At 50.6% G+C, this 25,627-nt stretch overlaps 1 protein-coding gene across 3 annotated transcripts in view; it reads right to left on the reverse strand.

The window, feature by feature from the left end:
• ZFHX3 (zinc finger homeobox 3) overlaps positions 1-25,627 on the reverse strand; it is a 242,655-nt gene that overhangs the window by 143,815 nt on the left and 73,213 nt on the right. For 2 of the 3 annotated variants that reach the window (XM_027119415.1, XM_027119417.1), the window contains exons 2-3: positions 20,837-23,595; positions 14,719-15,215 (exon numbers count right to left, since the gene is read on the reverse strand). In XM_027119415.1, coding sequence (XP_026975216.1) covers positions 14,719-15,215; positions 20,837-23,549 — 3,210 coding nt within the window. In that variant the 5' untranslated portion in view covers positions 23,550-23,595. Of the gene's footprint in view, positions 1-14,718; positions 15,216-20,836; positions 23,596-24,998; positions 25,013-25,627 lie in introns of those variants that run through there. The other variant, XM_027119416.1, reaches the window with a different exon arrangement.

The following is a 25,627-nucleotide window of genomic DNA, read 5'->3' on the forward strand; positions in this document are numbered from 1 at the left end:
ACCGAGATAGCCGATCTTTTGGTAGACAAATAAATAAATGAACGAATAAGAAAAATACATAGTAACTGTCAGTGCAGAGAAGTAAACTCAGATGGAGCTACTCTCAGTAACTAGTTGAGAGTGGGTGGTCAGGGGAAGCCTCTCTGAGGACTAGAGCTGGATGTCGAGGTCAAGGAAGCACATTCCAGACAGTGGAACCCCAAGTGCAAAGGCCCAGCAGGAGGTACCAGCTTGGCCCGCTGAAGGAACAGTAAGAAGGCCAGTGCGGCAGAAGAGTCATGGGAAGGGGAGGGGGTGTTATAAGATGAGGTTGGTATGGTGGGTGGAGTCCAGGTCACAAGGAGGTTTGGTAGCCAGGGTAGAAAGGTTGGCTTCTATTTTAAGTGGGATGGAAAGCCGCTGTTGGGTCTTTGCAGGGGAGTGATATGACCTGATTTTCCTCTTCATGAAATCACTGCACGGAGAGTGGATTCTAAGGGGCAAGAGTAGCGGCCAGGAGAGAGCTGACACAGTGAGAGACAACGGGGAAGGTGGCAGAAACATACCTTGAAGGTGGGGTCAGCAGGACGTAGTGATGATTTGGCTGCAGGGGAGTGAAGGAAGGAGGTGGCCACGATAACTCCCAGCTGTCAGGCTTGAGCAAATGGTAGACTGGCATGGCCCTGACCAAGGGAGCCCGGGGGAGAAAGGGGCTCGGGAGTCACATGGCCAGCAAGACTTCTCTTCAGGCCATGCTGAGTCTGAGGAGTCAACTGTCAGACATTCGGCAGAAGGGCCCAGTACAGAGGCAGATAAGAGGAGAGCCCAGGCTTCAAGACCGTGATTCCAGTGTCACCAGAAGGGAGATGTTGTTTAAAAGCTGAACATGACACTTGGGGAGAATTACAAACAGAAAAGAGAAGAGGGCCTGCGCCAAGCCCTGGGGACTCTAGCATTTACTGTAACAGAAGCCAGCGAGGGGACCAAGGAGACGGGCCAGAGAGGGACAAGACAAACCAGAAGACTGGTGTCACAGAAGCCAGGAGGGGACACTGTGACTTCACTCACAGGCGGGCATGACCAAGGGAGGCCAAGGGGACGTCAGCCAACAGAACTCAGTCATCACGGCCTTGGGCGGGTGGCAATACCCCCAGCTAGGAACTATGCAGCTTCTGCAGGGACAGGCCGCCAGCCTGCGGGCCCAGGACCACCAGCGATGGCGCACAGCGCCCCCAGGCCGCCTGCACAAAGCAGAGCCTTGCATCCTGTCTGTTCCACTCATATCCCTGAGCAGGGAGGAAACAAAATCCCCACCTCCCTCCTGCTTCCTGACACCCCTCCCCCACCTCCAAGAACCCTGTGGTTGATCCATCTGTGAGTTTTTCGATTTCACCAACCAAATCACGGGTGTTCTATGCTTCTTCACCATCTGATATCAAAACGGTCCCTTTCAAACACTCTTCTGCTGCGTTCATCACAAACAAACTTGCTTGCAGGAAAGACAAGGAAGCAAAGGGAAAGAAACTGGTGACCATCTCTGGGTGTCGGCTTGTCTTGTGTCGTGGTGCATTCTCGAGAGATGAACACTGGTTAAGGCAGCTGACATTCTGAAGAGGTTTACAAACCAGGTGGAGAAACAAACTAACAACGTGAGACAAGAGACAAGCCTGGTGGCAAATGGTGTGACACGCACTCAGGGCAGGGACACCATCTGTGGCTGCTGTAGTGGGGCAGAGCTTTCTGGAAAACCAGGGATGTGTCACAAGAGCATAAAGGTGAGGCCGGAAAGATGCTCTTCCTTAAAGTCTGATAAAAAGGACATTTCCAGTGGGGCCCAAAGCCTATCTCGGCGATGGAGATCCAAATTACAAAGAAACGAGCATTTACAGTGACATCTGTTGGATTAATTAGCTGTGTAATTAGTCTCCCCTCAGTGGAGCTGGGCTTTGTTGCTGCTGTCTGAGACTTCCCCAGGTGAGATTTTATTCCAAATGCCATGTACAGAGAGGAATAAAGAGCAGACCAGGCAAAGGAGAAAAGCATGTGACAGTGTTTGTGGGAGGCACTGAGAATGCAGAAGGCGTGTCTCGGTGACTTTTGGGGTCCTCTGGGTGCTAGAACGTCAGAGGGGAAAAAGTCAGAGAGGAAGAATGACTCAAGAACTCGCCACCTCAGAACAAACCCACAGATGCCCCGAGCCTGAACTTTGGATAAACTCAAAGTGGCGAAGGCCCAGAAATGCAAACGATCGCAGCAAGATGACGGAGGTGGAGAGGTGGGGTATGGATTCAAAGTTGGACACGACGAGACTGGACTACTTTACAGAACTCTTGTCCCTGGAGAAATGGTTTGGTCTTCCCACACTGGCAGCTGTGGCCATCACTAACAGAAACCCAGACTGGACAAAAAAATAATAATAATGAAAAATGCTTGGATCCTAATCTGAGAACCAGAAGTGAAAGAAACACACACAAGCAGATGCCTCCAGCCAAATCGCTCCCCGCAGCGCTTCCTAAACCACAGCTGGCCGCTGAGTCACACTCGCTGACTCATGTCTAGGACACTGAGGAAATCAGTCCTGGGACCCACGCCTCCTGGCCTGGCTGACTGGAAGAACCTAGGAATGCTCCCCAGGCTGCATCATCTTTAATGATTTCAGAAAGCGAGAGAGCTGGTGGGAGAAGGGAAATACAGAAATGGGAAGGCCAAGCAGAGGTGGGAAGATTACCCTGAAAACCACCCTGGCACGGGGGTGACCATCTGGGGTGACCCTTTATCTCCCGCCACACATACGCAGAGTGCCGGAGAAACATGTGATGCTCATCAGAGAACCTTCCTGGCCCACGATACTCAAAGGTTCACGGAGAGTCAGGAACTCAAATGAGTCCTATTTTAAATCAGCAAAACATGTTCTAAAGAGAGACGGGGTCATGCCACCAGGACAGTCTCTGCCGTAAATAAAATCAAAGCCTCTCCTAGATCTCCAGGAGCACCGACATCCACATCTCATCTGCAGGTTCTCTGCAGGGACCCAGCCCTCCCTCGCAAGGGCCAAAGGGAACCCGGGAGCAAACACCAAATCCCAACATTATTGCTCCCACTGTCCCAAAAGCCCTAAGATACATTAACATAAAAGCCAAAAAAAGGAACTGAGTACAATCCAGATGTGTGCGCAAGACCACAAGACCAACCCCCAGCCTGGGGACACCGGTGCTCCTCCAACAGTTAAGGGGGACAGGATCCTGCTGGAAAAGGCTTGAGGTCATTTGGGATTCTGTCCTCCCTACTTGTCACAGGAGGGCAGGTATCAGCAAGGCTGTGGTTGGTTGTGGGATCTTTCCAACTTTTCGGCTGGAAGAAGAGAGAAAGGAAGTAAGGGTAGACCAGAAAAAAGTTCCAGCCCCACACAGGTATGACCTGTGTGCCACAGGTTTTGGGAAAGTGATTTTCTCCTAACTCAGAACTACACCTGGTGTCTGCTCATGTCGCCCTGGGCACTCTTCCAAAAGGACGAAGATTCAGAAGCAAGAGCAACGTGAAAGGCAAACAGACAGATGCAGGGACTGGGGTCCCTGTCACAGAGCACAGACGCTGGAGGTAAAACACACTCCCAGCGCATGCCACTCACTATGAGCTCCCTACACAAAAGATGTTTTTAAGTAACATGTTACAAGATTTATCAGCCCAAGTCAAAAATCCTACTTCAGGGCTCAGCACAGAATCAGACTCCATAAATGCTGTTGACCCAGAGGGAGAAATCCCCTTCCCATTTATTGGTGTCCCACAGACCAAACCAGGGAATGGTGTGCTGAGTGCTGGGGTCCAAACCAGCAGCAGGAGAGCAAATCAAGGTGACAGGCGCAGGGACACTCCCATCCTAGAACCCCAGGGCCCTGTCTTCTGTAGGAAAAGAAGGCCAACCTGGTATGATACGTCACCCAGGGAAGTCCAGAGGTTGGCTCAGAAGCGGCTACAAGGGCCCAACAATCCTCAAGAAGGAGCCTGTGGCCAGAGAGAGAAAGAGAGACTCAACAGAGACAGCAAGGACGTGAGAAATCCTCCCCGCAATTCCAACGCACAGGCTGACCCAGCAAACGAAATGGTGTTAAAACTGTTGACCTAAGAGACCGGATATGCTTTGGAGGCCCTCGTCCTGGGACTGGGAACCTGCCCTGCTAATTAACATGTTACAACTCAAATACTGTCAGTAGATAAACATTTCTAACCTTCTAACTAGTTTGCCTCTTACAAAATGAGGATACAGACCCTAGAGAAGGTTCCTTAATCATTCTTGATGATTAGTCCTGATTCAAACCCACTTTCAGCGTCTCCTCGGAGAGTCCTACCTGTGGAAGGGCACAGCCGTGCCATCGACAACAGCCGATGCTCAAGGGCTGTGAATTTCTACCACTTACATACAAATAACAATGCAGAAAGAGGCCCAAGGAGCCTAGCGTGAGCAAGGACAGTGGAAGCCTCTGGCAAGACTGCAACAAACTGAACTGGGCATCCTGCCGTCCGTCTCGCTGTGCAACATGAAAGCACTTCAAATAAAAGGAAATAATGAAAAAATTATTGAAAAGCAAATCTTAACAAATAGCTCTGGAGAAAATTTCAGATTTCATTATAGGAAAAGCAATTTATTTAATGTAGAAAATGTGAAAATCTGATATGAGTTTTCTATAAATAACAAAAATTGGAAATCATCACTACAGGCCTTTGTAATTTTCCTCTTTTGTTGGGACCCATTAAAAAAAAAAAAAAACAGAGGCTTTACCAACAAGGAAGCCACTTATCTCTCTTTATGCTCCCACCGGGCCAGCTGGTAGGACACTAGGAAAGAATTTCTTCATCATCCAGAGGAGAGTTACCAGAGAAAACACAGGATGCCCAGGTAAACGTGAATTTCAGATAAGTAAATATAATTATATTTATGGTGCATACTTATAACAAAAACTTACTTCTTGTCTGTCTGAAATTTACATTTGACTGGGTATTTCACAGTTTTATTTGCTAAATTTGGCAACTTGACCCTGAGGTCCCTGCTGTGGGATTTTCAGTCCTCCTCAGGGTCACCAGCCTGATGTTGCTGGTTTCAATAGCCTCCAACATCTCTGTGAGCAGTAGATTTTTTTTTTGTCTTTAACATTTTTAACGTTCACCCTAAAACCTGGTTGCTTAAAAAAAAAAAAGTGCTGGAAACCTCATTTTATTAAATATTAAAGTATTAAATGACTCAGTTAGTGCTACCGAAAGGGTTTTCATAGCAACAGACTTTCCCACCCTGCACCTAAATAGCATTTAGAGTTTCAAGTTATGTTGAAAAAGGAATAAAGACTATGGTTCAGGTGTATTATGTAATTCTTTAAAAACTCTTGCCTTCTGACAATGTTCCTGACAGTGCTGAATTGTTCCCTTACAATTTCCCTTTCAAAACAAAAAACCAGAAACACCTGTTGGGGCTAAATGTATGCAAATTTGTCCTTTGAGTCCAAGTCCTGAGCAAGTCGAAAGGACTCAAAATTGGGTTTAGGTCTTTCCCCCTGCTAGCTGGCATCGCTTTCCCCCAGACAGGGTTTACCTGGAGCAACTGTAACACAGGATTATTCTGGAATGTGGAGGCAATGGAATACTTGCAGCAAAATTCTTAGGGTTACAGACCACCCTAAGACGGCAGGTGGCATTCGTGCAAAGAACTCCACAAGTAGTACGGCTTACTCCTCTCCACGGGGCTGGGCTGGAGGGGATGGATACTTTGAGACTTTTCTTTCCCAAGAAGGCCTAGGGCTTTGAGCTTAAGGATTTGTGGGGCGGGGGAGAGTGGACGTGGTAGGGTTTCAAGTATTTCGACAAAGCGGTAGTTATTAGATTTTCTGAAATTAGACGACCCCGCTCCTCGGCCTGAGTCGGGGCCATGGCACACCTTCTCTGGAATCCAAAAGACTTGTCACCAGTAGCTAAAAACAGCTCCTCCTGGAAATAAGCGGACACAGCCACACTATCCCCCTGCTATCCAAGTAAGAGCTTCAGAAAAGGGAAATTCTCAGACTTTCAGTATTTGTTCTCTGTCTTATTTATAAAAAAAAAAAAAAAAAAAAAAAAAAAGGAAAGAAAGAGGTGAGACCCACAGTCTCCACTAAGAAACAATAAAAAATTTGGTCCCTCTCTCAAGCCCCCTTCTCTCCTGGAGACTCCCTCATCCCAGTGTATTTGAGATGAAGGTAATTAATCTAAGAAATTTCACCCTGGGGAATGCACCAGAGAGGAAGAGGAAAAGGAGAGAGGAAGAAATCTCATCCACAGGGCTTTACATGCCTGGAAAAGAGAACCGCCTGTGTGTTCCCTCTTCTTGCGTCTCAGTGCTTTCGACAAGCAATACCCTGGAAATATGCGTGGACTGACCCAAATCTGCAAAGTATTCGGGAGGTGCTCTGTAAGATCTACAGACGGGGGATGATACACAGGGCTTTTCACATAAGCAAGGAAAGAATGGCTATTTAAGAATCTGTTGGACAACCAACCATCCTATCTGAAAGAAAACATGGTCCTAAATCACACAACACACAAAAACAGAGTCCTACAATGTACCATATACAAAATACATTCCTCAAAAATTAAAGTCTTAAACGGGGAGAAAGTATTGAAGAAACTATCAGTCAAGTGGTACCCACCTGCCTGGGTTTGAAGACCCACTCCAACAACACGCACTAGCTGGTGACTTGTAACGCCCTCTGCCTCGGGTGCCCCCATTTGAAAACAGGTGGGTTAAGAGAAGAGTAAATCAATTAATCCTGCAAAGCAGGTATGACAGATAGTACCTGCTTGCGATAAGTGTCGTATAGGAGCTATCTATTACTGTTATTATTTTATAACATTAGCAGCGAGAGAGAGCCTCCCTGGAAAAAGAGAAGAGTAAGAAGGATAAAGAAACAGACATGCACATTGGACAACATACAAACAAAAAAGTTTCTGTAGGCTGAAGCACATCATAAGCTAAGTGAGAGATGAATAAGACTCGGAGAAATTTCTGCAGCGTCCACAGCACAGTAGGGACCACTGGCCCTGATAAACCAAGAGCTCTTGCAAACCAATCACAAAAAAGACCAAACCCCCAAAATGAATGAATGAACTGAATGAATGAATGAATACAGGGCAAAGGCTATGAATAGAAAAGCCACTAAAGAAATTCAAACAGCCAAGGGACTTTGCTGGTGGTCCAGCAGTTAAGACTCCGGGCTCCCAATGCAAGGGGCCCAGGTTAGATCCCTGGTCAGGGAACTAGATCCCACATGCCGCAACTAAAGATCCTGCATGCCGCAACGAAGATCCCACGTGCCACAGCTAACACCCGGCACAGCCAAATAAATAAATATTCTTTAAAAATTCAGGACGGGCTTCGCTGGTGGCGCAGTGGTTGAGAATCGCCTGCCAATGCAGGCAACACGGGTTTGAACCCTGGTCCGGGAGGATCCCACATACCACGGAGCAACTAGGCCTGTGCGCCACAACTACTGAGTCCACGCGCCTAGAGCCCTGCTCTGCAACAGGAGAAGCCACTGCAATGAGAAGCCTGTGCACTGTAACGAAGCATAGCCCCTGCTCGCTGCAGCTAGAGAAAGCCCACCCGCAGCAATGAAGACCCAACGAAGCCAAAAATAAATAAATAAATTTATTTAAAAAAAAATTCAGGACTTCCCTGGTGGCTCAGTGGTTAAGAATCCGCCTGCCAATGCAGGGGACACGGGTTCGAGCCCTGGTCCAGGAAGATCCCACATGCCGCGGAGCAACTAAGCCCATGCACCACAACTACTGAGCCTGCACTCTACAGCCCACGAGCCACAACTACTGAGTCCACGCGCCTAGAGCCCGTGCTCCACAACAAGAGAAGCCACCGCAATGAGAAGCCCGCGCACCGCAACGAAGAGTAGCCCTCGCTCGCCTCAACTAGAGAAAGCCCGCACACAGCAACGAAGACCCAATGCAGCCAAAAATAAATAAATAAAATATTAAAAGGAAAAAAATCAAACAGCCAATAAATGCATGAAAAAAAACGTTCACCCTATCTAACAATTAAAGAGACTCACATTGGAACAAATTTGTCAACCTGATGAAAACAAAAAAAATAACGTAGTGTCGGTCACCATGCAGGGGTTTGAGCATCACCTAATACAGGGAGGGGATAAAATGTTCTTAATAAAACTTGAAATGTTTAAAATAGTTAAAATACTTAAAACTTAATAATATTTAAAATGTTCTTAACAATGTGAATAATATTCTGACAGGGTCTTCTTTCTGAAGGGCCATTAGAAAGTACTCTGTCTACAGGCATGACACCCTGGAACCCAGCAGGCCCACTTCTTGGAACAGCTCAAGTGTAGAGAGATGTGTGAACACAGCTGTTCCCTACACCTCACTGTCCGTAAGATCAAAACTGCAGATAACATAAATGTACATCAGTGAGGACCTGGTCAATAAATGGAAAACTATGTAGCCACTAAAAAGAGTGAGCTAGATCAATACATAATAACCTGAAATGATTTTCAGGATAAAAAGCTATATGAGGAAAGCAAGGCAAAAGCATAGCATGTGTCTATAAAGATTTCTCATGTGTGTGTACACACATGCACACATTATTTCTATCAGTATAAGCACAGGAAAAAAAAACCAAAAGGAGATAATCTAAATAATAGTGATTTGTTTCTGGAGAGCAGAGCTGGAGAGTAGAAAAAAGACTTCCATTTTAAAAAGTACTGAAAAATACTTGATATAAGGACTGAGGTACAATGCTATATACATGCAGCATAATTCCAATTTTGTAAGATGACTTATGCATCTTGTGTTACGCAAAAAGAAAGAAATAAAAATATGTTGTCATATGATGGGGTTTAGGCTGATGATTATTTTCTCATACTTGCCTGGATTTTTCAAATTTTCTACAGTGAACACACATTACTCATACTAATAATTTCTACCATAAAAATAAGGAAGCCACATTTTATTATTAGCTTACACTTGAGGTAAACATGGGATGCCAGTCCTGAAGAAATAATTAAGGATACAATAATAATCTAGAGGGGTCTGATCAGTTCTTTACCATCCACAAAAAGGATGCAGGGGAAAAAAAAAAGAGAAAATAAAAATACTAAAAGCATTTGGAAAAAAGGGGAAAGTGTTATGGTTAATGGTTATGAAACTGGTTTTTCAACAGGTAGCATATTTACTGCCGGACTTTAAAAAAAACAGGCTCATCTAGTAAGATTTCAATTCCATTATCTGGTAGCTAAAGCAGGGAGCCGAAAGGTAACGATGACCCAACCTTCTTGACACGAAGGTGTGTATAAGCCAGTAACCTGAGGGATCCAGGCAAAGCTTGTGCTTAAAGCCAATCAGCTGAACGAACGTGTTGAATGAAATGACACCCACTAGAGGGATTCAGGTGAAGGTGGGTGGGATAGTTTTGGAGGGAGGGCAAGACTGCACTGAGGTGCCGATCTTTCACACTGCACCCATTGGCCACACGTTCACGTTCCTGTATCATATGTTGGCCGTAATTCATACAGTAGTGAAGGATTAAATCTGTCCCAACACGAGCCCTGCCTCCAAAAAAGATTTGACTTTTCAACCTTCTTAGAGTCCCCTTGAAGTTATCATGTTGCCAGAAACACCGCCAGAGCCCCCCGCCGGGCTCTCCAGTGGTGACCATGGGGCCCATGTGCATGCAGTCTCCCAGCCCAGCCCCAGAAGCTCCCCATCCCGCGAGCCCAGCCGTCAAGTGAGGGAAATGAACTTCAGACACCCAGCTGCTCCAGGAGATGGAGGGCATGAAGGCGAAAGGTGCTCAAATCTACCAAAACATCTGGCCCTTCACACCTTCTAAATTAACCACAGGAAAACACTCCCTGCCTTTCATTTTTGGTTGAAAGCACCAAGGTATGGAGAGAAGAAGGCATAGGTATGCACTTAAAAAAACGTCGACCTAATGAGAAAGCAAGGTTTGAGGGAACTGGCTCCAGAGTGACGATGGAAACCAGATGGCACCTGTACCAGGGCTTCAAACATGAAGCCACATCAGGGTGGAGAGGACGAGGAAGGAGAAGGGAGGAGGGAAGAGGGACAGCTTTTTGCTTTCCAAGCAACACAAAGGCTGCCGGTCACCATCTGTGGGCATGAAGCGTGCAGATGTGTGCCTAAGACCCCTACCCCGTGCACCCATAAGGAGCATGAAGAATGCAAACTGCAAACCAAACCTCTGACTTGTTGTACATCTTCCAGTCTGTCCATCCATCCTGTGGTGAATTTACTGCCCTGCTGGGAGAGTGAGCCCCGTCAGGGCAAGAACTGAGAAGATGGATGCTAAAGTAATGCAGAGTCTGACAGAGGGTTTCTTCCTTCATTCTACCTCGAGTAATCCCAACAGCATGGCAAGCATCAAAGCCCACTATGTGGAGAATTTGGGTGAGTATCGTTCAGTCAGTTGGTGTCATACTCTACCTCCTACTTGAAACCGAATAGATCCGGCATCTCCCCCTCGGTTTGCCTAGCTGGCCCGATGCAGCTCACATGGGGCCCAGACCCAACCCTGTGGTAGACAACCTTCTTTGTGTATAATTTAAGATTAATATGAAACTTTTGGGCTGGGCCCAATCAAAGAAAACTCAGCTGGGAACTGTTTGAGTAATAGATTCTGGTGGGGGTCTTAATCTCTCTGCTCAAGTTGATGGATTTCCATCCCAATGACTCTCAGGTCAAGAAAAACATCAAAGTGAAAAACAGATTCTAATAGTTGGCAGGTGTGCACCGATCTCCACCTGCCCTTTCTGCACCCTCCTCCCCCAAGCGGAAAACACTACAGATTTCAGAGAGCTCACCAGGGAAGCCACACAGCAGGCAAGTCCAGATAAACACAGAAGAGCTCCCACTAGCTCTGAACCCACAAAGTGACTCAGGATCTGCGCTAGCATGGAGGAGAGGGGAGGGCAGTCGCTAGCAGTACCTGCTGCCCCCCTACTTAAGACAAGCAAGAACACCCCGCATCTCTGTGTGGGGAAGGAGTGGGAGACTGGGGCCTGGGAGCAGGTCCTCTAGGAGAAGAGTGAAACATCTATGTGGGAAAGCAGTAAGGTGAGGAATTCCCGTTCTGGAGCTCAAGCCCTAATGAGAGACGAGTACCTTTCCCACAACACACTTCCATTCCGGCTCAGATGAATCACTACAGGCAAAAAACCAAGAGCTCAGCCTCTAAGCCTGACTGGGGCCCCTGGCCTTCCCGCTGTGTCTCTGTGTCAATCTATCACAGTGCCCATAACGGCAGCTGTGAGGGTCTGGACATACGAGCACTGGGGGCTGGACCAGAGCCACGGCTATTTAAGACCCAATAAAAAGACTCAAGGAATTTAATCACGAGCACTTCAGAAAAGTAACCTGGGAGCAAAGAAAAAAGGAAACAGCTTCCATCTGATGCCTGGGGCGCCCCAGCTGACCCCCGCTTTCCTTCACTTCCAGGAGGCAGGGAGGAAGAATTCGATGAACGTTAATCTCGATTTAAAAATTGCTCTCACACAATAAGCCAAACTAGACAATTCCAGCCAGCCAAGAGAGAGAGTATCGCTAGTTTCTCCTTTTTGCAGGTTAGCCCAACCCTCTCTTGTGTCCAGATTAGGAATTATCTCATGCTTTCAGACAGCTCAGTCCTAATCCAGCAACGTACGTGCCAGGATTTATGACACCAAGAGAAATGACTCTGGACCAGTGTGTGGTCCAAGGACAGACTGGAAAGCTACACTTCTGCTTGCATCTCCCGAGACCGCTGCTCTGTCTCCTTCAGCATGCCAAAGGAAGAGGAAGGCAAAGAGAGGCTGGGAGGCCGACGAGGAAGTCGGATGCATCACGACCACTCGAGCAGATGCAACAGAAAGCAAGCGTGGGTCTCTCGCCGACCGATCGTGAGTCATTTGCCAGGGGACCAAGATGGGGTGGGTGGCGTGGGAGTGGGGCGGGGGCTAGGGTCGGCCTTGGGGAAGGGGTTAGTGCGGAGGGCCGTGTGTGAGAAGCCGGGTGCCCTCCCGGTCAGCAGCATCTGGAGCTGTTTCTCTAGCAGACAGTAAAGAACTCGATTATATCCAGTTAACTGTGCTCTAAACTGATTATGCATGTGCTGGGCTAATGGATTACATTAGCAAGAGGAAAAATAACATGCAATCAATCTCCATTTACCACAGGCCACACCAGGGCCTAGAGAAAAACTGACTCTCAAACACCTCCAAGCCCCACCCCAAAGCCGAGGACTCACAAGACCCTGTGAGAGGGACCCCCCTCGGGGGCAAGAGGAGTTCATCTCAGCCACGCTGTGGGACAGAAAGGCCCGGGGCAGGCACTGAGATGCTAAGTTTCTGGGTCACATCCAGGAGTGGGTGGGAGAACTCCCCACCCCCACAGCAGTCACGAGGACACTTGTCACCCAATGAGACCAGACTGACGACCTTCGGCTCCTGACACGGGGGATTCGGCCCCGAATGTGGGTGGAGGTCACCCCTAAGATGCGCCAGCCAAACGCACTGCCTGGGCACCTCCCCTCTAAGCGCTGGTTCCCACATTCTACCCTGCACCCCAGTACTTATGCTTCTACTATGCTGCCTTTTCGGGGCAGGAGTTTGCTCCAGCTTCAAAAACACACACAAATACATACATACGTATATATATATATATAAATAAAATAAGGCAACTAGGGCAGGGGATGAGCATCCAGAGCTAGTTCAGCAAAGCACAGACGGAAACACTCAAACTGCTTCCCTCACATCCACCCTGGAAACCGCCACAGCCCGACCCTCTAGGCATGACCGGGGCACGAGGTCCGGGGACCAAAAAGGTATGTACTTAGCGAATCCCCCAGGTTCCAGGCCCTTCAGAAGCAAATCCAAGGGCTGGTCCACTCTTACTGGAGGCCGCAGCATGAAGAGCTAATCACCACCGCACACATTTTATCATCTAAAAGGCAATGTTCTTCCTCAGGTGGAAGAGGCCAGCTTCGTGCCACCTCTAAACAACCTCCAGCAAAGCTGCATACGACCTTCCGGGGCCACACCGGGTCCTCTGCACTAACTGCACTCAGTTGGGTCCTTTAGAAACTCTTTTTTCCACCGGTTTCTCCATCAGGTTTTCCTGACCACACCGGCACCACCCTGTGGCCAATGAAAACCTCCGATTTAAACCAATGGCGAGGAGGGTGGCACACGGTGAAGCCATCCAGGGAGGGTCCTGCTCACAGAGGGCAAGGGGTGGGGGTGACGGGTGCCCAGACCCTCCCCTCTGCAACGCTTGAGCCCATCCGTGCCAGAGTCAGCAGCCAATTCCAGAACATTCTATTCCCACTTCCTCGTGCCTGCCTTCTCCTCCTTTCCCTAAAATGGTCTCTCATCCCTGTTACCCAGGTCTCTTGACAAGCTGAGAACGAGCAATGGTAAAATGAATCACACTTATCAATCTCGGCAGAGGCCGATACGGGGAGAGGATGAGAGTCTTCCTTACTTGGAGTCTCCATTTAAAATCACCATGAGCAGAAAGGGGATGAAAGGAGCTCAGGGTCAGGAGAAACCTGGCGCTCGCTGGCCCAAAGATGTGGGAAACGGTGTGAAAGGAAAGAAGAGAGACTGACAATAAAAGGGAGGGAAACGGAAAGAGAGGGAGAGGGCGTGGAAGGGACGGAGAGGGAGGCTGGGCAGATTTACGGCGATTTGTACCTGATTGTTCATACTAAAGCCATTATGAGATGATTAGAGAAAAAGGTGAGGCTTTAAGTCCAGTGAAAATCAATAGAAGCGTCTGGAGCAATTCTGCCATGCCAGTGAAAGGACTATTTACAGTAGCCGAGCACCTCCTCCTTGTTACTGTCTGCGGACTGAGAGAAGGAATGGAGGGGGCAGCGAGGGGTGAGGAAGGAGGGACGGGAGGGAAGGAAGAAGCAGAGAGGACAGAGTAAGAGGTGGAGGACGGGAGAAGCCCGGCAAGAAGAAGGAAAATTGAAACATGAGGAAGAGAAAGGAGGTGTAGAACACAGGAAGCAGAGCGAAAAAGAACAAAGGGGCCCCTCACCCGACCCTGTTTTTCCCCATAGCATTCACTACCTTCTAGCCTACCGTCTAATTTATCCATTGCGTTCATCATCCATCCCCCCGCCCCCAAAAAGAACGGGAGCTCTAGGAGGGCAGGGACGTTTTGTCTACCTCGTGCACGGATGTAGGCCCGGAACAGGGCCTGGTACATGGTTGGGGATTAATGTGTACCTGTTGAATAAATGAATGAATGAACAAACGAACGAACAAATAAACAAAGAACCCCAGGGGGCATCCGGGGAGAAGAGACTAAAAAGGGGGGAATAACCAGATGGAAAAGGAGAACAGAAAGCCTGCAGGAGAGAGGGGAAACACAGGAGAACAACGGCAAAGCCAGAACTAGGGAAATGGCAAATGTGGGGTAGGAAAAAAGTCAGTTCTAAAGACAGTGGGAGGGTAAAGGAAACAATGTGCAGTATTGGGCCGCTGGAAACACAACCTGCCCCCCAAATGAGGCACCCCACACACAGACCCTGCAGTTCCCAGCTGAAGCCCACCACCAGGCGGCCAGCTCCCCTCCCCACGCCAGGGCGCCAGCCAGCCCCCAGCCCCTCTCTGTGTGTCCGCCCCCAGCCCTCCCCGTCACCCAGGGATCCAAACCGCTCCGTTCCAGAGACAGCCTGGGCCTTACCTTGTAAAGCTTCAGGCTGGCCTCGTGCCTGGAGTTGACCGTGTGCAGCCGCAGCTTCTCCAAGCTATTGGTGTAATAGTCGCAGGCGTTGCACTTGAGGTGGACAGGGTTGCCGATGGCCACGCACTTGAGCCGCCACTCGTTGGCTTTGCCACCCTCCTTGATGTGGGCCACCAGCTGGTACTTCTGCACGTGCTTGTCTGTCTTGCAGTGCAGCTGGAAGTTGGCCTTGAGCTGGGTGTTGTAGCGGCAGAGCTTGCACTGGTACGAGTCCCCCATCACGGCCTTCCACTCGTCCTCAGGGAGGCTGCGCTCCACGTTCATGTGCAGCCCCAGCAGGTCCAGGGTGTCCGTGGTGAACTTGTTGCAGACGGCACACTGGAAGAGCTTCAGCGACGGGTCGTTGGTCTGGATGAAGCTCTCGCCCAGGTTCATCAGCTCCTCTGACACCAGCTGCCCACCCCCGAGCCGCATGTCTAGGGGGATCTCACCGCCCACTGCAGAGAAGGAGAGGGGCAGAGAATCAGAGGCCAGGCTCACAGCGGCAGCCCTAAGTCAGGCACCACGGGCCCTCCCCCACCCTCCACCCAGGTTCCAGCAGAAAAAAGATCCCATTTCAAGCACTGCAAGGTGCTACTAACCGGGAAAAACTACAACAAAAATCAACTTGATGTGTTCGCATCTTTCCTATGGACATTCTGAAATGTGTGGAAGGCTGTATGTTTGTTTGTTTGTTTCTTCTTTTGGAAAAGAACGCCTAGAAGAACGTAGGAACCGCTTAATCGCTTGAATATTTCAATTCAGCTCCTCGCTCAGACCCAAGAAAAGACAGAAATAAAAGCATCATTCACTGGACATAACAGAATCTGAAACTTCCGTCCCCGAAATGTTGGAGATGAGTTATAGCTGCATTCTAAGACAGCACGCCTTCATGGTGAATCAGAAGTGGGCGCAGAATTTACCTCAAGCAGTGCTATCTAACAGGAACTTTCTGCGAAGATGGAAACATTTTGTATCTGCACTGTCCAATGTGGAAACCACTAGTCACGTGTAGCTACTGGACAACTGAAATATGGCTAAGGTATAACTGAAGAACTGAATTTTTAGTTTTTTTTATTTTTAATTCATTTACATTTAGGTTAGTGGCTACTGTATTGGACAGCACAGCTCTAAATCTGAGATTTCGGGAATGATCTCCCTATTCCTTGTCACACCCCACTGGTCAGTAGCCTACCTGCCTGTCAATGGCGCTGGCTCCTCCCACACCTCCCCAAGATACGATCATTTCCGTTCCATGAGCCCCCTACATGGGACATGTCGCATTCTCCTTTGGCGTATGTCTGCCACATACAGAGCCACGTGTTGGCCAGTGTCCCCATCAGGGTGTAGCCTCTTTAGGACAAGGGTCCAGGCTTCTCCTTGCTGAACCTCTAGAGGGTACACAGGCCCCTGCTCAGAGGCTCAAATGTCTGATGTGCCAGACAAGGTACAAAGCAGCCAAAATGTTACAGGTTTGGGAAGTTGGATCAAGATGGACAGTGAAACGCAGAGGTCCGCTCACAGCCCTGAAAAAAAGGGCCTGAGGAAGCTGTGTTCCTCCCTCTCCACCCCTGCTCTTTTTCAGTCCATCGCTGCCCTGCGTAAACCAGGGACCGGCTCTCATTCACCAGCGGTAAATTAATACTTTGAGCTCTTATTTATGCCACGGGAAAGGCCTGGAAAGAGCAGCCTTCCCTCCGTTACCTAGAAGCGAACAGTCAAGCAGAATGCTGAGCCTCAGCTTCTGTTTTTTGCCTCTCCCCTAAACATACGCACGCTTGAGCTATTACGTCTGCCCCTGTCACTCCCCAACTGATATTTAAACTTGACCTTCTACATGTGGTTGGGCTGAGGTTATTTTTTTTTTTTTTAATGACTGATTAGAATCCAAGTTAGTGGCTAATCAAGGAAAAGACGTTATTATTTTTCAAAAAAAAGATTTTCTTATTTATGCTACACAAGGCACTTCGAGCGAGCAGCTCAGTACAGGCCTGACTGAGCAGAGTGGCTGCATCTGAAGCCTGTGGACAGTCCAGCGAGACACAGAAATCTTCTGCGCACGCAGGTCAGAAGACTGGGGAAGCTTTCTGCTTGTCTTCTCTCTTGCCATCTCCCCTGGTGAGAGGAGCCATAACTGTGACACTCTTTTTAGGACAAGAGAGAAGAAGAGATAGGGGAAAAAAGCCTAAAAGCTCCATCCCTCGATGGGGACGAAGGCCAGACAGCATCCATGAAACATACGCCGTGTTCAGTGAAAGCAGAAACTGCCCGGAGGGTAGGACAAGGAGCAAACACATCTTTGTTTCTGATGCCGACCACCTGAAGCATCAGATCTTTTCCACTTTTTAAATTTAACCTCAGCACATCCATATCGCTCTAAAGAGAAATGCAGCTGTCACCTGCTGGAGGCCTGAGTGAAAATGAGAAGTCCTCGGAACACGCAGAGGAAATAGGTCCCTGTTGCCATCCCAAGCTCTTAAAATGAAATGCAAATCAAAGACAGAAGCAGAGAAGCAGTGAGATGTGGGCGACAGGCAAGCCAAAACTCCCTTGAGAACTATACCCTGGAGAGACACCCCTAGGGCCTGGAATCCTACAAATCCATAGGGCTGCAAGGAACTAATGCAGCCGCCGAGAAATAGAGGAACCTCACCCAATTCTCAGGCAGGTGGGAGGAGAGCGCCCACACTGAGAACTTAGCGGGTGCCTACTCATGAATCATGCCGGACAGATGGTCTTGGAGAGGAATGGGCCCCATGTCCCCACACACCTGACTTTAAGGCTGGAAGCTGGCACCCTGGCACCTGAGTCCCGCCCACGAGCACACCCTCAGAGAGGCAGAGGGATTAAAAGACACCTTCTACAATCAAAAGCAGAATCAGGGCTTCCCTGGTGGCGCAGTGGTTGGGAGTCCGCCTGCCGATGCAGGGGACATGGGTTCGTGCCCCGGTCCGGGAGGATCCCACGTGCCGCGGAGCGGCTGGGCCCGTGAACCATGGCCGCTGAGCCTGCGCGTCCAGAGCCTGTGCTCCGCAACGGGAGAGGCCACGGCAGTGAGTGGCCTGCGTACCGAAAAAACACACACGAAAAAACAAAAGCAGAATCAGAGGAGCTCTTAAAGCTCATGTAGGTGTCCTGTGGCTGGCTGGCTACTCGGGAAGCTTGTAGACGCCTTGGCAAGCTACCCAGTTTTCGGTGCTGTGCTCAACTGTAGTCCAAAGGAATGTCTGGGAGGATGTTCATCTGGCCTCAAGCCTAATATCTGGTCTACAAATGGAGGCAAATTCAACCAGACCAGAGCGAGGGTGCGGAACTTTTCCCTGACGGCCTCTAGGAAGAAAGCACCCCCAGATCAGCATCTGTCTGATAACAGGAAGGAGAAGTTTCTGTCCAAGGCAGTATGAGGACATCAACTGTGTAAGCAAGAGTGTAGTTCACAAACACTACCTCCCCGCTGTAGAGCCCAGTAACACCTAATAACGCCCACAGCCTTCTCATAGACAGCCTAAGGAAGAATCAGCTGAGCTGCAGACAGAACTGAAAGTTACGCTCTTTTCATTTGCACACGCTGGCTTCTACAGAGGTCGTGCGACTTAAATTGTGGGTCCAAGTGGATACGTCCTATCACACCCACGCCGGCTTCCGGCATAAAGTACTTGTCACCCTCACTCCGCCTCGACGGCTCTGGTGGCTTAAGGCAGGCACAGGAGGTCTCCAGAGACTCACCTCGGCTGACAGGCAGCGACACTGGAAACTCAGGGCCCTCCTTGGCTACCTGGATGAGGTCTTCAGAAGGAAGCACTCTATTACTCTATTCTCTTTAAGAAATGAAGTCTGGATCCTCTATGTGTGTGCACCTGCCATCTGCCCGGAATGCATGATGCCCCGCAGACTCACAGACAGCAGGTGTTAGAAGCAAACTATTTCTCTACCACTCAATTCAAGTCTTAGTCAGGATTACTGGTTCTCAAGGTAATTAAAAAGTCTTCATTGTGACCCAGTATGAACCCATCCATTTTTCTGTGTCTTCATTCCACTTACATTATCTTTGATTTACTCCAAGATCTGCCTCCCCAAGATTTTAAATCTCTAGATGAGAAAACCCCAATTCCCATAGGCTTTAAAAAGTGAAAAGTCTTCGAGTACTGAAGCCCACCCCCAGGTGTGCATCCCCTGTGGTTCACTCTGGGGACGAATAAGATGACTGATCCCTATGCATCCATGATGATTAACCAGTGGGTAAAACATCTTCAAATTGTTTGGTAAGAAAAGATCAACAGGTCAATGTTCCAAAACAGAAAACAAGATGAAAGTAGCAAGGATTCAAATTTAAATGCGTGGTAGGAACAACAAATTAAATGCTGTGAAATATCACTCATCCGCAGCAATTAGCACTGCAACACCACACGAATAAAGACGTGCCTACTGGGGAGGTTTAGCCCTCTGGCATGAACCTAAGCCATCCTAGGATAAAGGCACCTGCTCACGCTTTGTGGCCGAGAACAACTCGCTCCCGTGTCAGGAAGGGTATCCTGTTTCATTCAGGACATCACTGCTGGTCTCAAGAGGTTAGCAGGATCAGGGAATGAAGACCAGGCAGTGCGTGTCCGAGGCACACACAGTGGGGGCGGGAGGGGCCCAACCATCACACTGGTCCTCATGAAACCGGTTTGTACATTTTCTTGCTATAGAAGCTCTCCCCCAGAAATGGTCATGATTCTTTGTACATAAAGAGTCATGGCTTCTGCAGCAACATGGATGGACCTAGAGATTGTCATACTGAGTGAAGTAAGTCAGACACAGAAAGACAAATATCACATGGTATCGCCTATATGTGGAACCTAAGGAAAAGGTACAAATGAACTTATTTACAAAACAGAAGTAGAGTCACGGATGTAGACAACACACTTACGGTTACCGGGGGGGGGGGGGGGGGGGGGGGGGGGGGGTAGGAAGGGATAAACTGGGAGATTGCGATTGACGTATACACACTACTAGATATAAAATAGATAACTAATGAAGACCTAGTATACAGCACAGGGAACTCTACTCAATACTCTGTCAATGGGAAAAGAATCTTAAAAAAAAAAAGAGTGAACATATGTACAACTGATTCACTTTGCTGTACGCCTGAAACCAACACTGTAAATCAACTATACTCGAATAAAAAACTTTTTAAAAAATTAAACAGAAATAGAGTCACGGCTTTTGGCATTCAAATCCCATCCTCTTGGTCCCGTTCTAGCTCTATTAAGCCAATGGTAAAACGGCCAACCCATGTCTTCTAACACGGAGCCATGTTCTCCATGGCAACAAAGGCTCCGTTAACCGGGATCTGATATTAAAACTGGGCTTTCTTTAATTTACAATTTTAGAATTTAGTCATCTCTCATCTATCACACCACTCCTCACGGTGCCCCAGGGTCATCTAATTCCCAACTATACTGATCACTGGCAGCTCATGCAAAGTAAGAAAGAGAAAGAACCCGTGTCTTTCATCAAGGTCCTGGTGAAAACACTGGAGAGCTCTGAGAAACGTATCTGGGTGGCTCCCAGACAGCTCGGAACCAGCCTCGGCTTATTTAAATAAGGCACACTACGGTTTCCAGTTCCTCTTCCGGAGATGACTGTCCCTATTTAAAACTCCAGCTACCGTTTCCTGTACATTTCGATCAATATTTAATGGAACCCCAAAGTTTAGGGGAATTGTGGCAATTTTTCAAATCGAGAAAGGGACAGAGAAAGGGGGAATGGGAACAGAAGGGAAAGTTGACCCGAAGCCAAAAACTAGAGGAAACACTTAAATTTTAATCCCGGCCCGTGGAGCCGGAGCGTAATCATGTCTCTGTTGAACGCAAACCATCTTCCACAGGCTCACAGAGTTCAAGGGATTCTTGAGAAAAAGACGTGAGGGCTGGACGCTAAAGTTGAGCACAAAACAACTCTCAAGAAAATAAAGATCCCCCAGATCCACCGGACTCGACAGAATCCACCAAGTCAACACGATCTCGGCCCACTCGCAGCGTCCCCCGCTTTAACTCCCATCCTCAGAACAGACACACACGGAGTCAAGCCTCACCTAGAGCGGGCGTCACGGCGGCCATGGGCCCGGCGGGGTCCAGCTGGAATCCGCCCATCACGAACTGGGCGTCGGGGGCGGCGCTGTCCACCTTCAGGTTGGGCAGGCTCATGTTCTGGGCCAGGTAGTACTGGTAGAGCTCGGCCTCGGCGGGCGAGGGCAGGCTGCCGAGGCCCAGGTGGCGGCTGTGCTGGATCTGGGTCATGTTCTGCTGCAGCAGCATCATGTTGTGCATGTGCTTCTCGCTCGTCATGTGGATGCGGAGGTTCCTGGCCACGTTGGTCTCGTAGTCGCACACCTCGCACCGCCAGGTGGGCTTGGTTTTTGGTTTGGTGGGCGAGGGGGCCCCACAGGAGCTGCTGATGCTGGCCGCGGCCGCCGCCGCCGCGGCAGCCGCCGCCGCCGCCCCAGCCGTGTGGCTGAAGACCTGCTCGCCCCCTCCGTTCTGCAGGTTCTGCATGTTGTTGAGATGCTTGTCGGACTGCATGTGAATGCTGAGGTTGCCTTTGGTAGTTGTGGAGTAGTTACACACCTCACAGCGGAAAGGCTTGTAACCACACGTGTAGCTCTCGCCTCGGGCCAGCCGAGGGTGGGGCTGCCCGCTCTTGCAGTAGACGCAGGAGCCCCCCGGCTCCGGGTGCTTCTCCTTCATGTGCGCCTCCAGCGTCTGCTGGTACTTGTAGTGCCAGTTGCACTTGGGGCACTTGAGTGTCTTGCACGAGTTGCGAGAATGCATCATAGTCATGTGGCCGCCCAGCGAGCGGGAGGAACCCAGGACCGTGTCGCATTTGGGGCACTCCACGCCACTCCCCGAGGGGCACTCCCCCACCCCAAGCTCGCAGAGGGAGCCAGCATGCTGGTGATGGGGGACGAAGCCCCCATCGTCCCCCTCTGTGCTTTCATTTGGTTCTGGTGCTGTGGCATTGTCTTTATTGGCACTTTCATCAGCAAAGTCCAGCCTCCTGCCGCCCTCTGCCACGTTGGCCCTGACGCCCTCACCGTTAAAGCTTAAACGATTCCTCCTGTTCGCACCATCAAAGACAACAAAGGAAGAAGCAGAATTAGAACTAGTAGAAGCTGCGCCCCTCGACAGGGTCTGGAGCACAGTAGGCATTAAGGGGGAGTTAGAAATGCTTTGGTTTGAGAGAGCAAGGTCCTTTTTGCTGCCACTACCTGCTGCGGCCCCAGACTCCCCGAGAGGCCTGTCCTCCAGCTCCTCGTCCAACTCGCTTGGAAAGAGCCCTTTGCAGCCCTCGTCCTCCTCGTCCTCGTCGTCCTCGTCGTCGTCCTCGTCCTCCACCTCCTCCTCGTCCTCGTCCTCCTCCTCTTCGGCCTCCTCCTCGGCCGGCTCCGCCTTCTCGGAGAAGCAATCCGGATCGCCCACTTCTTGCTTCTCTCCTTCTGCTGCCCCAGAGTCCTTGCCCTCTGAGGATTTGGTAGGACTGGAGGCCAGAGGCCCCAGGGGGACTGAGGTAATGGGGGTCTTCAGGACCGAGCTGGTGAGCCCGCCAAGGTTCAAGAGGGCGCCGGGGGTCAAGATACCAGCCTGGGGCTGCTCGGGGCCGGCGGCAGGGCCGGCTGGGAGAGCCTCCTCCCCTTCCATTCGAATGCCACTAAATTTACCATAAAAACTGTGTCCGGGGCCTATGAGGTTAGCGGTGGAAACTAAAGGGAGTTGAAAGTTTTTGTTTTTTGGTTCCAGAAAACTTACAAGGGGTTCCTTGTCTTTGCCGATCCCTTGGATGATAGCGGAGATGTTCTTGTTGCTAAGAAGTTTCCGCTCATCTTCACTCAGGGTCATTCGATGGTCGTGCACCGCATGGGTCACAAACGAACGGACGTACCCGAAGGAGAGTTTGCACAAGAAACACATCAGGATGGGCTTCCTCTTGCCATAGAGCACGAAGCCATCGAATCTGGACAGGTCCACATTGTTGGGAACATCTTTGGATACGCAGGAGCTCTTGGCAGAGCCGTCACTGTTCAGATAATCCTTGTTGCTTTTGTGTCGCACGTCAAACACGCGGAAGCTGTGCAGGACGGGGCTGAGCCCCGTCAGGGCTGAGGTATTCGGGAAAGCCTGGTCTGGGCCCTCAAACCACTTCCCGAAGGATGAGGCTATGTGGAAAGTGTTGATGATCTGTGGGTAGACGGGCGCAGCGCAGGAAGGGTCCCCCGGCTTGCCCGCCGAGGCGGGGAGAGAGTTCAGGAAGAGCGACGGGAGGGGCCCACTGCCACCCGCACCCACGCCCCCGCCCGGGCTCAGCTGGCTCAGGCTCTCGACGATGTACGCCGAGCCGTCCGGCTGGTACACGATCTCCCCGGCCAGGTTCTCCACGTCACTCTCCTCGTCCCCCTCCTCACTGCTGTCGCTCCCGCTCTCCTCCCTCAGGGGCGGCGGGGGGCGCGCGCCGGGGCAGTGATGCTCCATGTAGGTCTGGAGGCTGGCGAAGGAGGCCAGGCACTCGTTGCAGCTGACCTCCTTGCCGGCGGGCTCGGCAGCGGGCCCGGCCGGGGCGGTGCTCTCCGCGAGGCGCTCATTGAAGGGGGCCCTCAGGCCGTCCAGGGGCCCGTGGTTCTCGCTTGTGGACTGCTCCATGCTACTGGGTTTGTCGGGGAGGTGGGTGCTGTTGAGTTCAGTCCATTGCTGGTGCTGAGGGATACCGCACCCATTGTCCTTCCCCGAGACGACAGGCGAGTCACAGCCTTCCATGGTAAGGCCTGCGTGGAGCTTTCATTGCACCCAGTACGGATCGGACCTGAAGGGCGGAGGCAAGGGGGAGAGGAGGGAGAGAGGGGGAAGAGAGAGAGAAAGGAAAGAGGTTAGGAGGGCCGAGGCTAAGGTCCCACACAGAGCGCTCTAACAGGCTTCTGTCCACACCCACAACAGAGACCGCGGGGCAGTGGGGACCCCGGCCGTCGCCCCACCCCGTCGAGGCGCAGAGGGTGGGCAGCGCCCCTGGGTGTCACGGCCAGGTTGCGTGGCAGAAGCGGGGGTGGAGGTGTGGGGAAAGGGGCATCAGGAGAATCCCTCTTCGTCTTCAGACTGTTGGCAGCTCTACCCCTGGAGACCGGTTCGAATCTGGGTTCTTTGCAAGCACAGCGTCAGAGTCGGGGCCGGGCGATGAGCCACAGGGGAGGAGGAGGACGGCGTCAACTCGCCAGGCCCCGCCGAGGACACAGAACAGCAGCCCTGCCGCACGCAGATGGCAGCACAAAGCCACGCCAGCTGCCCGCACTGTCTGGGGGCCAGGGGGACGCCGGGGACGGACAGACAGGAGGAGGAAGACTTTGCAGCCCTCGAGGAAGAATCATGAACCTGGGAGAGGATACGCCATTTGATTTAGAGGCGAAGTTGTGCCGTCGCTCGTACTGACCCGATTTCTAGTTTGAGAAGTTCACAGAAAAGTGCTGAGGACTACAGGGCTCGAGGGCAAGCGTGCAGGCCTGGACAAGCTCTGCAAAGCCCCCAAAAGGGCCCACGGCTGCATTCATCCTCTCCGAGCCTGGGAAACATCCTCCCATTTTACAAGCAGTAAAACTGAGGGCCTAAATCTAAAAACGAGGCCAGTGCCATCCGGGCACCGAGAAAGGCGGATCTCCCAATTCCCATCCCCTCCCTACAACCCACAGAACACCCTTGCTTGTGACTCAGCTGGTTTCAGACTCAAAATATGTAGGTGCAAAACGTGAGCTTGATGTTTCTAAGAAGAGCCACCCCGACTCTCAACGGGCCGACTTCCCCGCCAGCGGAGAGGATCTCGCCCTGCCTGGATGAGCCCGTTCACCACTGGCTGGGTGGTTCTGCTGTCAAGGATCTTCGCGGCGAGCAGAGATGGCAGCTGGGCTCCGCCAGCCCCCGTTCCACACCTGCCTCTTAGTTATTAGTCGCTACCCAAAGCAGCTGTCCTTCAGCCCTGGGGCTTTTCCGTTTCCGACTCCAAAGTGCCACTAAGCTGAATTTGCCCTCTGAGACCTCGCGTCCCTGGGGAGGGAGACATCAGATCACCCGCCACCGCTCTGCTCCTGTGGCAACAACATCACAGGAGTATTTCTTCCGTCCGGCCCCGCTCCAACAGGCAACGCAGCGCCTCGCAAGGCCCTGAGCATTCGCTGCAAATCCCAGGCCACCCTCCCGCCACACCTCCTTCCAGGAGAACACGCGGCTGCTTCTCCACCCACCATCTCATTCACACACAGTGGATGAAGGTTTTGGCTGCGTTTGGTCTCCCTCCCCACCAACCCCCATCTTCCCACTCTTTTTTCATTGCTTGATTCTCGACTGCACAGTGAGCGAATAGCTCCCCCTCGGGAAAAGACGAGGAAGGCAGGTTTACCAGAAGTCTCAGGAGAAACAACTTTCTGGAAGGACGTGTCACGTTTTGTTTAAAACACACAAACACACACCACCTCTCAGCATATAACCTCAAACTCCATTACAACAAGGTTCCGTTTGCCTGAGAAAAGACATATTGACTTTAAACAAAGATAACCACACCAAACCAAACAGCAAGGGCGATGAGACTTCCTCGCAAGGCTCAGCTGGCTCAGGTGAGAATCCAGGGTGGCTCTTCCTAAGGACGCACATAATTGGCTGGATGACATCTGATTGACAGCTCAGGCCAAAAAGGTTGGCAGGCCTGAAGGGGCGGGAGGGTTAACAGCCCGATCGTAAAATCAATGTCATAAATGCTTGGTAAGTTACAGGAACATGCGGGAAGGGGAGGCCACGATTGATAAAGGGGAACAGCTTTGATGCTTCACCAGGGACTTGTGTATCCACAGCAAAGC

The sequence above is a fragment of the Aethalodelphis obliquidens genome, unplaced genomic scaffold (genome assembly GCF_003676395.1).
Source record: "Aethalodelphis obliquidens isolate GAN/ISIS:26980383/991018 unplaced genomic scaffold, ASM367639v1 scaffold20, whole genome shotgun sequence".
Lineage (NCBI taxonomy): Eukaryota > Metazoa > Chordata > Mammalia > Artiodactyla > Delphinidae > Aethalodelphis > Aethalodelphis obliquidens.